At 50.8% G+C, this 13,332-nt stretch overlaps 1 protein-coding gene across 1 annotated transcript in view; it reads right to left on the bottom strand.

The window, feature by feature from the left end:
• MDGA2 (MAM domain containing glycosylphosphatidylinositol anchor 2) overlaps window positions 1-13,332 on the bottom strand; it is a gene marked incomplete at its 5' end in the record, with an annotated part of 311,527 nt that overhangs the window by 107,738 nt on the left and 190,457 nt on the right. Inside the window, 4 exon segments of the mRNA XM_064660078.1 lie at window positions 2,244-2,540; window positions 8,922-9,011; window positions 9,014-9,212; window positions 9,215-9,255. Coding sequence (XP_064516148.1) covers window positions 2,244-2,540; window positions 8,922-9,011; window positions 9,014-9,212; window positions 9,215-9,255 — 627 coding nt within the window.

Genomic DNA, 13,332 nt, shown 5'->3' with positions numbered 1-13,332 from the left:
CCAGCCCTTGATCCAGCCCCGCCATGGTTCCCAGCCCATGGCACTGATGCCACATCCAGTCTGTCCTTAAACACCTCCAGGGACGGAGAATCCCCCCCTTCCCTGGGCAGCCCATTCCAATGGCTCAGCACCCTCTCTGCAAAGAAATTCTTCCTGATCTCCAACCCACCCCTCCCCTGGCACAGCTGCAGACCCAGCCCTCTTGTCTTGCTGAGAGTTGCCTGGGAAAAGAGCCCCATGTTCTGCAGCCCAAAGGCAGGCAAACCCACCACCAGGAGCAGCCCAGGTGAGACATCTCCAACCTTCCTGCAGCCTCAATTTTGGGCTGAAAAGCTGTGCTGGAGCAGCAGCAAAACCTCCCTGATGGAAGTTCTGCAGATCCCACCACGTGCAATCGAGGGCATAAATTATTTGTTACACAGCAGAGCCCGGCAAAGCAAAATCCACTGATTATCAGCAAGGAGGACGTGTGTTTGCAGCAGCTCCTCCCCAGAGGCCCCAAAAGAGGTCAGTTGTGCCCAGCACGGAGCGCTGGTGAAGAGCAGATCCGACAGAAGATTTGGGCAGCTCAAAGTGGGATAAACGAGGGCTGCTTCGGGAAAAGTGAAGATAAGCACCAACAATAGGCACGGGAAAGTCATTTAGCCACTGATCAGATACACAAACACCCATTAACCACATCAAACCAGGCTTCTCCTTTCTAAGGACTGACAACAGGCACGTGAAAGTCATTTAGTGACTGATCAGATACACAAACACGAAGCAAGGCTTGTTATTCCCCCTAAACCACATCTTTCCCCTGATAAGGAACGCCGAGTGCTTCCGAAATAATGGCTTTCCCCTCCCGGCTCCCTGCCGGTTCCCAGCGCTGCTGGTTCCAGAGGCAGCTCTGAAACAGGAGCCAGGCCTAAAACAGTTGACTGAGATCTCTTGGCCTGCTAAGAAACCCCAATACCTGTGTTGCTGGAAGAACATTTTAGGAGCACTGGTTCATATCATGTTCTCTTCTGCTCACTGCACCAAAGGCCTTAGTATAGAAAGAACAGGAGTAGTACACACACAGGAATAAATTAGATGTTTGAATAAGATCTAGAAGGCCTAGAGCCAGGATTTTGCAAGCTTGAAGAATTCAGGTCACCTGACTGAAGAGGTCAAATTGAGGAAGATGTCCATGGTGACCACCAGAGGGATGAAGGCTTGAGGAGAAGACCCCACAGTAGAAGACTGGGCATGTCTGGAAAGACTCCACCCAGAGCCCAGCCTGCTTATTAATATGTCTAATAAATGATGTAACCCTGGATCTGAAGTGTATAAAATGGCTTAGTTTTGCACTTGCAAGTGGAAGAAGCTTGTCCAGCGCGAGCTGGCTCGCTCCCAACGTTGAATAACAAATACCTGCTACTTAAAGAGAAATAAATGTCTCTGAGCAGTCTTTTGGGCCGAGTTTCAGGGATTCAGCTCTGCAGCTCTGGATGAAGATCCAGCTCCCAGGGAACAGCTCCTGCCCTCGTTTTTCCCTGCTTGTTTTACACGGCACCAACAAACGAGCTCGGTGTCAGATCTGTGTTTAGAGGGATCTGTCCTCTCCCAAATCATCCGCTTGTTCCCGTGTCAAGGAATTCAAAGCAAGGCAGAGGGAAAATAATGATTCCCTCACACTTCTTGGTTTTTGGTTTTGGGGGTTTTTTCCGATATAAATGAGGTTCCTATGTCATTTTTACTGCTGGATTTACATTAAAATCATGGATTTGGGGAACTACAGAGCCAAAGAGCACAGCGTCAAATGTGTACCAGCTGTAGGACTCTGGATGTTGCTTGTTCAGGGGAGGAATAAATCAATAAATCAGCAGAACCACATGGAAAGAAGGGAAAGGGAAAGAGAAATAGGAAGGGAAAGGGAAAGGGAAGGGGAGGAAAAGGGAAAGTGGAAGGAAGGAGGGGAAGGTTTGGGAAGGGAAGGTTTGGGAAGGGAAGAAAAGAAAAAAGAAAAAAGGAAGTTTTGGGAAGGTTTGGGAAGGTTGGGGAAGGGAAGGTTTGGGAAGGTTGGGGAAGGGAAAGTTTGGAAAGGTTTGGGAAGGGAAGGTTTGGGAAGGTTTGGGAAGGGAAAGGAAAGGAGAAAGGGGAAAGGAGAAAGGAGAAAGGGGAGAGGGGAGAGGGGAGAGGGAGAGCGGAGAGGAAAGGAAAGGAAAGGAAAAAGAAAAAAGGAAAAAGGAAAAAGGAAAAAGGAAAAAAGATGTACTCACACTGTACAATGAGCTGCACCAAAGCCTCTCTGGGTTTCACGTTGAACCCGTTGTACTGGCTGGTCTGGCACCGGTATGTCCCCGTCATCTCCCGGGACACGTTGACGATCCTCAGGATCCCGTCGTAGCTCTCAGTCTGCATCGCCCCGTCCGGCATCGCCACCTCCTTGTCGGCCCGGGACCACAGGATGATGGGCTTGGGCTTGCCTGTCACCTGGCACTGCAGCTCGATGGTGTCCCCCTCCCGTGTCACCAGCGGGGACTTCTCCTGGGGGACGGTCAGGTTGGGTGGCACTGCGGGGACAGAGAGAGGGGAGACAGTCAGCACTGCGGGCACAGCACAGGGAGTCCTGCCTTGGCCTGGCAGCACAATCCTGGAATCCCAGAATCAGCCAGGCTGGAAAAGACCTCTGAGACCATAGAATCCCAGAATCAGCTGGGTTGGAAGGGACCTCCGAGCTCATCCAGCCCAACCCTTGATCCAACCCCGCCGTGGTTCCCAGCCCATGGCACTGATGCCACATCCAGTCTGTCCTTAAACACCTCCAGGGATGGAGAATCCACCCCTTCCCTGGGCAGCCCATTCCAATGGCTCAGCACCCTCTCTGCAAAGAAATTCTTCCTGATCTCCAACCTCCCCCTCCCCTGGCACAGCTGCAGACCCAGCCCTCTTGTCTTGCTGAGAGTTGCCTGGGAAAAGAGACCAACCCCCCCCTGGCTCCCCCCTCCTGGCAGGGAGTTGCAGAGAGTGAGGAGGTCTCCCCTGAGCCTCCTGTTCTCCAGGCTGAGCCTCCCCAGCTCCCTCAGCCTCTCCTCCCAGCACTTGTGCTCCAGTCCCTTCCCCAGCCTCGTTGCTCTCCTCTGCCCCTGTTCCAGCCCCTCCAGGGCCTTCCTGAGCTGAGGGCCCAGAACTGGACCCAGCACTCCAGGGGTGGCCTCCCCAGCGCTGAGTCCAGGGCAGGAATCCCTTCCCTGGCCCTGTTGGCCCCCCTGTTCCTGAGCCAGGCCAGGATCCATTGGCCTTGTCCCCCTGGGCACACTCTGGCTCCTGTTCAGATCATCCAGTCTAACCCAGGACCCAACCTGACCTTGTCACCCAGCCCATAGCACTGATGCCACATCCAGTCTGTCCTTAAACACCTCCAGGGATGGTGACTCCACCCCCTCCCTGAGCAGCCCATTCCAAGGGCTGATCACCCTTTGGAAAGAACTTCTTCCTCCTGTCCCACCTGCCCCTCCCCTGGCACAGCTGGAGGCCGTTCCCTCTCCTCCTGTCCCTTGTTCCCTGGGAGCAGAGCCCGACCCCCCCTGGCTCCCCCATCCTGTCAGGGGGTTGGAGAGGGTGACAAGGTCTCCCCTCAGCTGGAAGGGACCCCCAAGGGACCAACCCTTAGTCCTGCACAAGATTGTCCTCAGGAGCCACCCCATGAGCTGGAGAGGATCATCCAAACACTCCCTGAGCTCTCTCAGGCTCATTGAGGAACAATTTATACCCAGACTGCAAAGGGCAGGGATTGCTGATATATGGGAAGGCTGTGGAATGTTGCTGGATTTATGGGATGAGGTTCTCAGCTGCTTGGAGTGGCTCAGCTGGGATTTCCCAGCCCTGGGTGACACTCAGTGACCTCCCTGCCTGTCTCTGTCCCAGCACACACCATCAGTCCCAGCCAGCACTTCAGCACTGCACCTTAGGGCTTTCTTTTTTAGGAGGATTTGGCACTGAAACCCTTTATTTGGTACCAGACTGGCTGCTGATTTCATCCAGCTCTCTGGGGCACAAAACCACTTCTGATTGCAGGTGAAGACACAACATCAGGCACAGACTTCACAGAACCACAGAACTGTTGAGGTTGGAAAAGACCTCCGAGATGGTCAAACCCCAACCATCAACCCAGCACCACCAAACCATGTCCTCAAGTGCCACATCCACACGTTTTTGCAGCACTTCCAGGGATGGTGACTCCACCACTGCCCTGGGAAACCTGTGCCAGTGGTTTATAACCTTCTTATGAAGGAATTTTCCCTCATATCCAACCTAAACCTCCCCTGGGGCGACCTGAGCTCATTCCCTTAAATGGTGCTGGGGGCTTGGACAAGAGATGTGCTTAGGCAGTAAAATAATTCCAGAATCAGGGCTTAGAACTCTTCTAATATATCTGTGTCCACATCTATTTTTCTCTATCTGTCTATATAAATATATATCTAATATAAATATATATCTAATATAAATATATATCTAATATAAATATATATCTAATATAAATATATATCTAATATAAATATTGTGCAAATATATACATATAACACCTCTAATACCCTGAAACACCGCCTTGCTCTGCAGTTGGGCTGAAGAGGAACATTTTAAACCCAGAACATCCACAGGCAGTTGCAAATCAGCCAAATTATCTTGCAGAGCTGTGGCAGGAGCTGTGCTGAGGAGCTCCACGCTCCACATGCACCAGGAGATGAGGAGCCAACTCCACGGCCCTCCGGAGAAGGATAAAAACATGGAGGGTGTCTGCTCCCAGAAATCCTGCTGGAATCAATCCACTGGGGATGAACACATCCCAGAAACAAAACCAGATTTCTGTGGGAAGGGGCTGCAGAGCAGGGGATGGCCCCTCCTGGAATTAACAAGGAAAATCTCCGCACATTAAGTACGAAAATCGAACTATAAGAGAAAAAAGCTTTTTTAACCAAATCCGGCCTCGATCTGCCCCTGCTGTTCACCCCCTCCTTTGAAAGATAAACTCCAAGGATATAATGGCTCCCAAAAATCATCAGTTTGCCACGATAACTGTGTGATTTTGGGTGTCTTGGTGCTACCGGTGAGATCGCTCTGGATGGCGCTTCAGGTTTTACAAATATCTTAATTGGAGCACTAATTACCTCACAGAAAGCACTTTTTTGTTATGCAACTGTAATTCCAACAAACATCTGGAGCCCAAGTGAAGGTCCCTTTCCTGGAGCATCAAAGCAGGAAGGAGATGACCAGAGGACAGACCCCCCACGTCAACCCGGGTGTTTAATTAATTCATTAGTTAACACAGAGCTGATTAGCTGAACAGGGAAAGCCCAGTCAGACTGCACAGCCTCAGATGTACTAATTCCTCATGGATTTCTCTGCCTGGCTCAAGCAGGAAAGCCAAATCTATCCCTGGAAGTGTTCAAGGCCAGGTTGGAGCAACCTGGTTTAGTGGAAGGCGTCCCTGCCCAGGACAATGAAATGGTCTTTAAGGTCTTCTACTATTATTATTATTATTATACTTCATATAATAAATATGTATGTAATCCTAATTTTATATGATTTATATATCTATTATATAGTGATATAAATGTAATAAAATGTAATGATAATGAAGAATTAATAATTTCATATAATAATAAAATAAAATAATATTAAAATATAATAATAATAATAATAATAATAATAATAATAATAATAATAATAATAATAATAATAATAATAATAATAATAATAATAATAATAATAATAATAATAATAATAATAATGGTAGCCTGACCACACTATCCCACAACTCTTCTTTCAGGGAGAGACAGATGTTCCTGCTCTCCCTGGGCTGATGCTGCTTTTCAGGGATAAAGGCAGGGTAAGAACCTGTCCAGGACAGAGCAGAGCACACAAACCCCAAAGCTTTATTATTCCTGCTTCAAATATAAGATTCAAGGCAGAGGAAAAATAAAAAATCACCTCAACAGACTGACACATTTTCCTGATCCATTCTCTATTTTTTTTTTTTTGCTTACCCTGAACCCACTTTACTGAGGGGAGGGTTTTATTGCTTTTTTAACATCTTGCTGCTTTTTTTCCCAGCTTCTGCCTTCGGGTTCCCCGTGACCTGGTCCCACAGAGCCACCCTGGCGGGTTGGTTTTTGCCCAGGGTTGGTTTTCATGGATGACAAGGCTCTCCCAGGGCAAATATTCGACATTTGAGTCTTCATTTTCACTATTCACTGACCTACTTTGCCGAGATATGTTTGGGGGGAGCTGGGAGGGGATTACTTCAGGTCCATTTATATAAGACACTCAGGCCATAAATCTCTGCAAAGTACAAAATGTCCAGGGAGAAAATATTCCTGCTGAAGGAGTGCAGTGCCAAGTGTGTCAAGAAACACTGCCACACATCCCTTCCCAACCTTCTGGGGAGACCTAAAGGTGCCACAAACCCCTCCTGCCTCTTTTGGAGGCCCCAGGAGGAGCCTCAGACACGACAGGAAGAGAAAATTCCCTCCCCCCCTCTCCGAAGCAGCACAACAGACACAGGGAGGGATATTAATAAATCCCTGCAAGTCCTGGCATTTGGGAAACGTGTTTGTGCCTGGGCCTTATGTTGCTAATTACCAGGCAGTAATGAGTCTTGATGAATCACTAATGACCTTCAAAGCACTGCAACTGTTTCAGCTCCCACTTCTCCGGGGGATGAAATCACCCCCCCCGGCAGAGCTGAACACGCTAAAAAAGGCTGAGCCCAAACTCCAGGTTTGCTTCCCCCTTTTCCTCAGGCTCTTCTTGCAGGACAGGGAATGTCAGAGCTGATGGAATTCACCACCGACTGAAGGAATTGGGATGAGCTCATGGGAATGGCCAGCTAAGGAATGGCCAACAAAATGGATGTTTCCAAGGAATCCTGTTGGTTTTCCAAATGATTCTCAGGAAAGCAGAGATAATACAGTGGTTCCTCTGGGCCAGGTGGGCAATTCGTGGCATTCCCAACTTGGCTCTTCCCCAGTAATAATCCTCCTGGTTCTTTAATTGATAGTAAGATCATAGAAATCCCGGGATGGTTTGGGTTGGAAAGGACCTTAAACTCATCCAGTGCCACCCCCTGCCATGGGCAGGGACACCTTCCACTAGCCCAGGTTGCTCCAAGCTCCATCCAACCTGGCCTTGGACACTTCCAGGGATCCAGGGGCAGCCACAGCTTCTCTGGGAATTCCATCCCAGCCCCTCCCCACCCTCCCAGCCAGGAATTCCTTCTCAATCTCCCATCTATCCATTCCCCACAGAAGCCATTCCCTGTGTCCTGTCCCTCCATCCCTTGTCCCCAGTCCCTCTCCAGCTCTCCTGGAGCCCCTTTAGGCCCTGCAAGGGGCTCTCAGCTCTCCCTGGAGCCTTCTCTTCTTCAGGGGAACCCCCCCAGCTCTCCCAGCCTGTCTTTGTAGGAGAACAGCTCCAGCTCTTGGAGCATCTCCACGGCCAAAAACGATCCAACAGGTCACTCCCTGAGATTCCTGCTGTCTAATCAAAGCAACTCAGGCCCTGATCAAAGGTCATGAAATCCCAGCCTGGTTTGGATTGGAGGGACCTTAAATCCCACCTCCCTCCACCCCCTGCCATGGGCAGGGACACCTCCCACCCGCCTAGGTTACTTCGAGCCCCGTCCAACCAGCTCTGCTTGAGATGAGAAGTGCTTTTTCCAGGCGGGAGAGCAAAGACATCCTGTGACTCCATCCCCCCAAAACTTCCACCCAGGAGCAGGAGTGCAAAGCCATCCTGTGACTCCATCCCCCCAAAACTTCCCACGGCTCCATTCCCCCAAAATTTCCTGTAGGCTCCATCCCTCCAAAACTTTCATCCAGGAGCAGGAGAGCAAAGCCATCCTGTGGCTCCATCCCTCCAAAACTTCCAACCCCCCAAAACTTCCACCCAGGAGCAGGAGTGCAAAGCCATCTTGTGACAGTGCCCCCAAAACTTCTACCCAGGAGCAGGAAAGCAAAGCCATCCCCTGGCTCCATCCCCCCAAAACTTCTCGTGGCTCCATCCCTCCAAAACTTCCATCCAGGAGCAGGAGAGCAAAGCCATCCTGTGACTCCATCCCCCCAAAACTTCTCGTGGCTCCATCCCTCCAAAACTTCCACCCAGGAGAGGGAGAGCAAAGCCATCCTTGGCTCCATCCCCCCAAAAACCTTCCACCCAGGAGCAGGAGAGCAAAGCCATCCCCTGGCTCCATCCCCCCAAAACTTCCCATGGCTCCATCCCCCCAAAACTCCTCGTGGCTCCATCCCCCCAAAACTTCCACCCAGGAGCAGGAGAGCAAAGCCATCCCGTGGCTCCATCCCTCCAAAACTTCCACCCAGGAATGGGAGAGCAAAGCCATCCTGTGACTCCATCCCAGGAGTGCAAAGCCATCCTGTGACTTAATCCCCCAAAACTTCTACCCAGGAGCAGGAGAGCAAAGCCATCCCCTGGCTCCATCCCTCCAAAACTTCCATCAAGGAGCGGGAGAGCAAAGCCATCCCCTGGCTCCATCCCCCCAAAAACCTTCCACCCATGAGCAGGAGAGCAAAGCCATCCCGTGGCTCCATCCCAGGAGAGCAAAGCCATCCCGTGGCTCCATCCCAGGAGAGCAAAGCCATCCTTGGCTCCATCCCCCCAAAACTTCCATGCAGGAGAGGGAGAGCAAAGCCATCCTTGGCTCCATCCCCCCAAAACTTCCATGCAGGAGAGGAGAGCAAAGCCATCCTTGGCTCCATCCCCCCAAAACTTCCATGCAGGAGAGGGAGAGCAAAGCCATCCTTGGCTCCATCCCTTCAAAACTTCCATGCAGGAAAGGAGAGCAAAGCCATCCTGTGGCTCCATCCCAGGAGAGCAAAGCCATCCTTGGCTCCATCCCCCCAAAACTTCCCCCAGGACCCCCCCAGCCCCCGCCCACGAGGTGCTGCTGGAGATGTTGACGTCGATGCTGATGTCGGAGATTCCCCCTCCCTTGAGCGAGGCCACGCACGTGTAGGTGCCGAAGTCGGTGACTTGAGGTCGATGATGTCCAGGTTGGTGGTGCCGGGGGACACGTCGGGGTCGGTCTGGGTGATCACCATCCTCTCCGAGCTCCGCAGGGGCCGCCCGTTCTTGAACCAGCTGAAGGTCAGCTCCTCGGAGGCGGGGATGGCCTCCACCTGGCACGAGATCTTCACCTCCCGCCCTATCTGGATTGTTTGTCCATTCCTTGTGGTAGGGGGTCGGGGGTGATCCAAAAGCGTCCCTTTTTTAAGGCTGGAACGCAAAAGAGAAGCACTTCAGTGCCATAAAATACAAATTTGGCTTCACTCGATGCCTACCTGTGATTTTAAAAGGGTGTGGAGCCCTAAGTGAGGGGTTTTTAACTAAAAGGGGTCAATTCAAGTTTATACAAGGAATAATTGTTTTAACTGTGAGGGTGGGGAGGCCCTGGGGGTTTCTGACCCAGAAAGAAATTTGTTCCCTTTAAAACTCGCTTCCATTTCCCGGCACCTTTATCTGAAGGTGCCTTCGTTCCACGGGTGCTGAAGCTTCTCCGTGATTTCTTTTTTCCAAGTGTTTTCCTATTTTTGTGGCTGATGACCCACCACACCTGGCTTCAAGCCAAGGAAGGTCAGGAGGGACTTTGGGCAAGGGATGGAGGGACAGGACACAGGGAAAAGCTTCATGTTGGAAAAAGGGAGATCTGGGTGGGATATTGGGAAGGAATTCCTGGCTGGGAGGGTGGGGAGGCCTTGGAATAGAATTCCCAGAGAAGCTGTGGCTGCCCCTGGATCCCTGGAAGCGTCCAAGGCCAGGTTGGAGCCACCTGGGCTAGTGGGAGGTGTCCCTGCCAGTGACAGGGGGTGGCACTGTGGTGGGCTTTCAAGTCCCTTCCAACCCAACCCATCCTGGGATTCTGTGATGTTTGGGAAGCCACTGAAGCTTTCCAACGCACCATTTAACACACGGTTAATTTTTTCAGGATCCAAACCCTCCATGGAATCCCATCCCACAGCACACGGAGCTGGAGCACTTGTCACTTCCAAGATGAAAAATAGGAAGCACAGCACCTAAATTAGGCTGAGCTGCTGACAAGTGAGGAGCAACCCAAATAATTCATGAGCCTTCCGTGTCTGTGATCCATCTCTGGAGGTGTTTACAAGCCCTTCCACCCCCCATGTGTCCTACCAGAGCACTGAGAGAGAGGAGAAAATAGAGATATCATCCAACAGCACTGACATGACCAGAGGTGTCACCCTCCGATCCATCTGGGAGCAAACACAGCCTGGTGCCAGCTGGTGACAGGGAAAGGAGGGAAAAACATGCCTGAGGCTGCAGCCTGCCCTGGTTTGTACCTCCTGCTCCTTCCCTGAGGCAGCCCTGGAGGGCTCCATCCATCCATCCCCAGGCTGGGAACAGCTATCCCATCCCATGGAATCACGGAATCATAGAATCAGCTGGGTTGGAAGGGACCTCCGAGCTCATCCAGTCCAACCCTTGATCCAACCCCGCCGTGGTTCCCAGCCCATGGCACTGATGCCACATCCAGTCTGTCCTTAAACACCTCCAGGGACGGAGAATTCCCCCCTTCCCTGGGCAGCCCATTCCAAGGGCTCAGCACCCTCTCTGCAAAGAAATTCTTCCTGATCTCCAACCTCCCCCTCCCCTGGCACAGCTGCAGACCCAGCCCTCTTGTTCTTGCTGATGGTTGCCTGGGAAAAGAGACCAACCCCCCCTGGTTCCCCCCTCCTGGCAGGGAGTTGCAGAGAGTGAGGAGGTCTCCCCTGAGCCTCCTCTTCTCCAGGCTGAGCCCCCCCCAGCTCCCTCAGCCTCTCCTCCCAGCACTTGTGCTCCAGTCCCTTCCCCAGCCTCGTTGCTCTCTCTGCCCTGCTCCAGCCCCTCCAGGGCCTTCCTGAGCTGAGGGCCCAGAACTGGACCCAGCACTCCAGGGGTGGCCTCCCCAGCGCTGAGTCCAGGGCAGGAATCCCTTCCCTGGCCCTGTTGGCCCCCCTGTTCCTGAGCCAGGCCAGGGATCCCTTGGCCCTCTTGTCCCCCTTGGGCACACTCTGGCTCCTGTTCAGCTCCCTGTCCATCCCCCACTCCCAGCTCCCCTTCCTGCCTGGCTGCTCTCCAGCCCCTCTGGCCCAGCCTGGAGCTTGCCGGGGGTTGTTGTGGCCAAAGGGCAGGACCCGGCCCTTGCCTGCTTGAACCTCAATGGTTGGTGTCACTCCATTTGGTCACTTCTGTGGCTCCTCAAAGGAACCAGCCCTTTGGAGCCTGCAAAGTTCATGCTGAAGGAGCATTTTCCCATCTTGGAAAATAATTAACCTGTGGAGCATTTGAGCAAAGGATCCATCTCACAGAATTCCAGAATTGTTTATGGTGGAAAGGACATTAAAGAGCGACCCATTCCACCCCCTGCCACAGGCAGGGACACCTTCCACCAGCCCAGTTGCTCCAAGCTGGCCTTGGACACTTCCAGGGATCCAGGGGCAGCCACAGCTTCTCTGGAATTCCCAACTTTACACAGAATGCACAGTCCCTTTCAAGTTAGAGCAAAGAGAGAAAGGCTCTGTGGGCCCTGAGAGCAGCATTTCTGTCCCTGTTTACTCAGAAGAGTTCAAAAATTCCCAGATTAATTCCCAGATTTTTAATTAGAATCAGAATCCAGAATGGTTTGGGTTGGAAGGGACCTTCAAGACCATCCCATTCCACCCCCTGCCATGGGCAGGGCCACTTTCCACCAGCCCAGGTTGCCTCCAATCTGGCCTTGGACACTCCCATGGATCCAGGGGCAGCCACAGCTTCTCTGGGAATTCTATTCCCGGGCCTTCCTACCCTTCCAGCCAGGAATTCCTTCCCAATATCCCACCCAGATCTCCCTTTTTCCAGTGTGAAGCCACTCCCTGTGTCCTGTCCCTCCATCCCTTATCCCAAATCCCTCTCCAGCTCTCCTGGAGCCCCTTCAGGCCCTGGAGATGTTACAGATCCCATATTTTGGATAACAAGCCCTTTTTCCTGGCTGGGTACTCCCAGGATGGAAAGGGGTGGCTGAAGCACCAAACACATGAAGAAATCCCAGAGTGTTTGTTCCTTGCACTCCAAAAGTGGGGAAAATGATCATTCAGCCTCAATTTTGTCCCTTCAGTGGCTCCTGGAACAAACCAACCCTTTGGAGCCTGCAAAGGCCACGCTGGATTCGCCCTTTCCCAACTCAGAAAAGAGTTAACATTGATTTAATAATTAGTTTCTCTTTTTCCATGTGGGAAAACAAGCCTAAAATTGAGCTGTGTCCGGACACAGGGTGGGAAAAAACTTCCTCCATTCAGGAGGAAATAATTGTAATTAGTGAATGGCAAACTTGTTATATTTTGTCATTTTTTTAATATCTATTTATATATTTATTCATATCAGGTACAGCACAAAAGGCATCAGGATGCTGCTAATTAATTTTAACCACGCATTCAAGAATCTGAGTCGTTGATTTTATTCATTTATTTTATCATTTCATTCATTTCGACGACTTTAATCAAGATTAAACTTCTGCAGCAAAATGCACTTGTCTTTCCTAAACATCTCTCCTTCCCTTGGGAATGCCACAGTCCCCTTCCCAGGAAGCAACTCTTCAATTCCAGAGGCTGAACCAGCTGGGAATTGCCACAAAAAGAAACTTTGAGGCACGAACCGAGCTTTTTTTTTTTGGTTTGAAAATCCCAGAACAAACCCCAGAAACAATATATTATGTAAATAACTTTCAGGCAGGGGAAAAGAGAAAAAAAGAACTCGATGGGCACGACAAACAGAAACGTTTCAGCCCAAATTAGCTGCTAATAACCTCGATAAACTATTTTTATTTGTGATTTTTCAGCAGTTTCTCGTTCCTAGAGCTGAACAAAGTCTGACAGAAAGTCACATAAACTTTTCTCTGCCTTTTGTTACGGTTTGGTTGTTAAAATAACACCTGAAAGGGGCAGATAAAGGTGCAGAACCTCGAAATTGGGGCTTGAAATCGCCCAGGATGGCTCCAAGAGGATTTAATTAAGGAGGCTCGTGGATTTAATTAATAAAACAACCAAGTTTTATGCCTGTTGCCATAAAATGTGAGTATTAATTCAAGCAATAACTGGGCTGGATCAATCATTATCCCAACTGGATCACCCATTATCCCAACTGGATCACCCATTATCCCAACTGGATCACCTATTATCCCAATTGGATCAATCATAATCCCAACTGGATCACCCATTATCCTAACCTGGATCACCCATTATCCCAGTTGGATCACCCATTATCCCAAATGGATCACCCATTATCCCAACCTGGATCACCCGTTATCCCAATCTGGATCAA

Source organism: Pseudopipra pipra, chromosome 6 (genome assembly GCF_036250125.1).
Source record: "Pseudopipra pipra isolate bDixPip1 chromosome 6, bDixPip1.hap1, whole genome shotgun sequence".
Lineage (NCBI taxonomy): Eukaryota > Metazoa > Chordata > Aves > Passeriformes > Pipridae > Pseudopipra > Pseudopipra pipra.
Note: the sequence above shows the minus strand (reverse complement) of the source record. Positions and strands in the feature narration are given on the sequence as shown.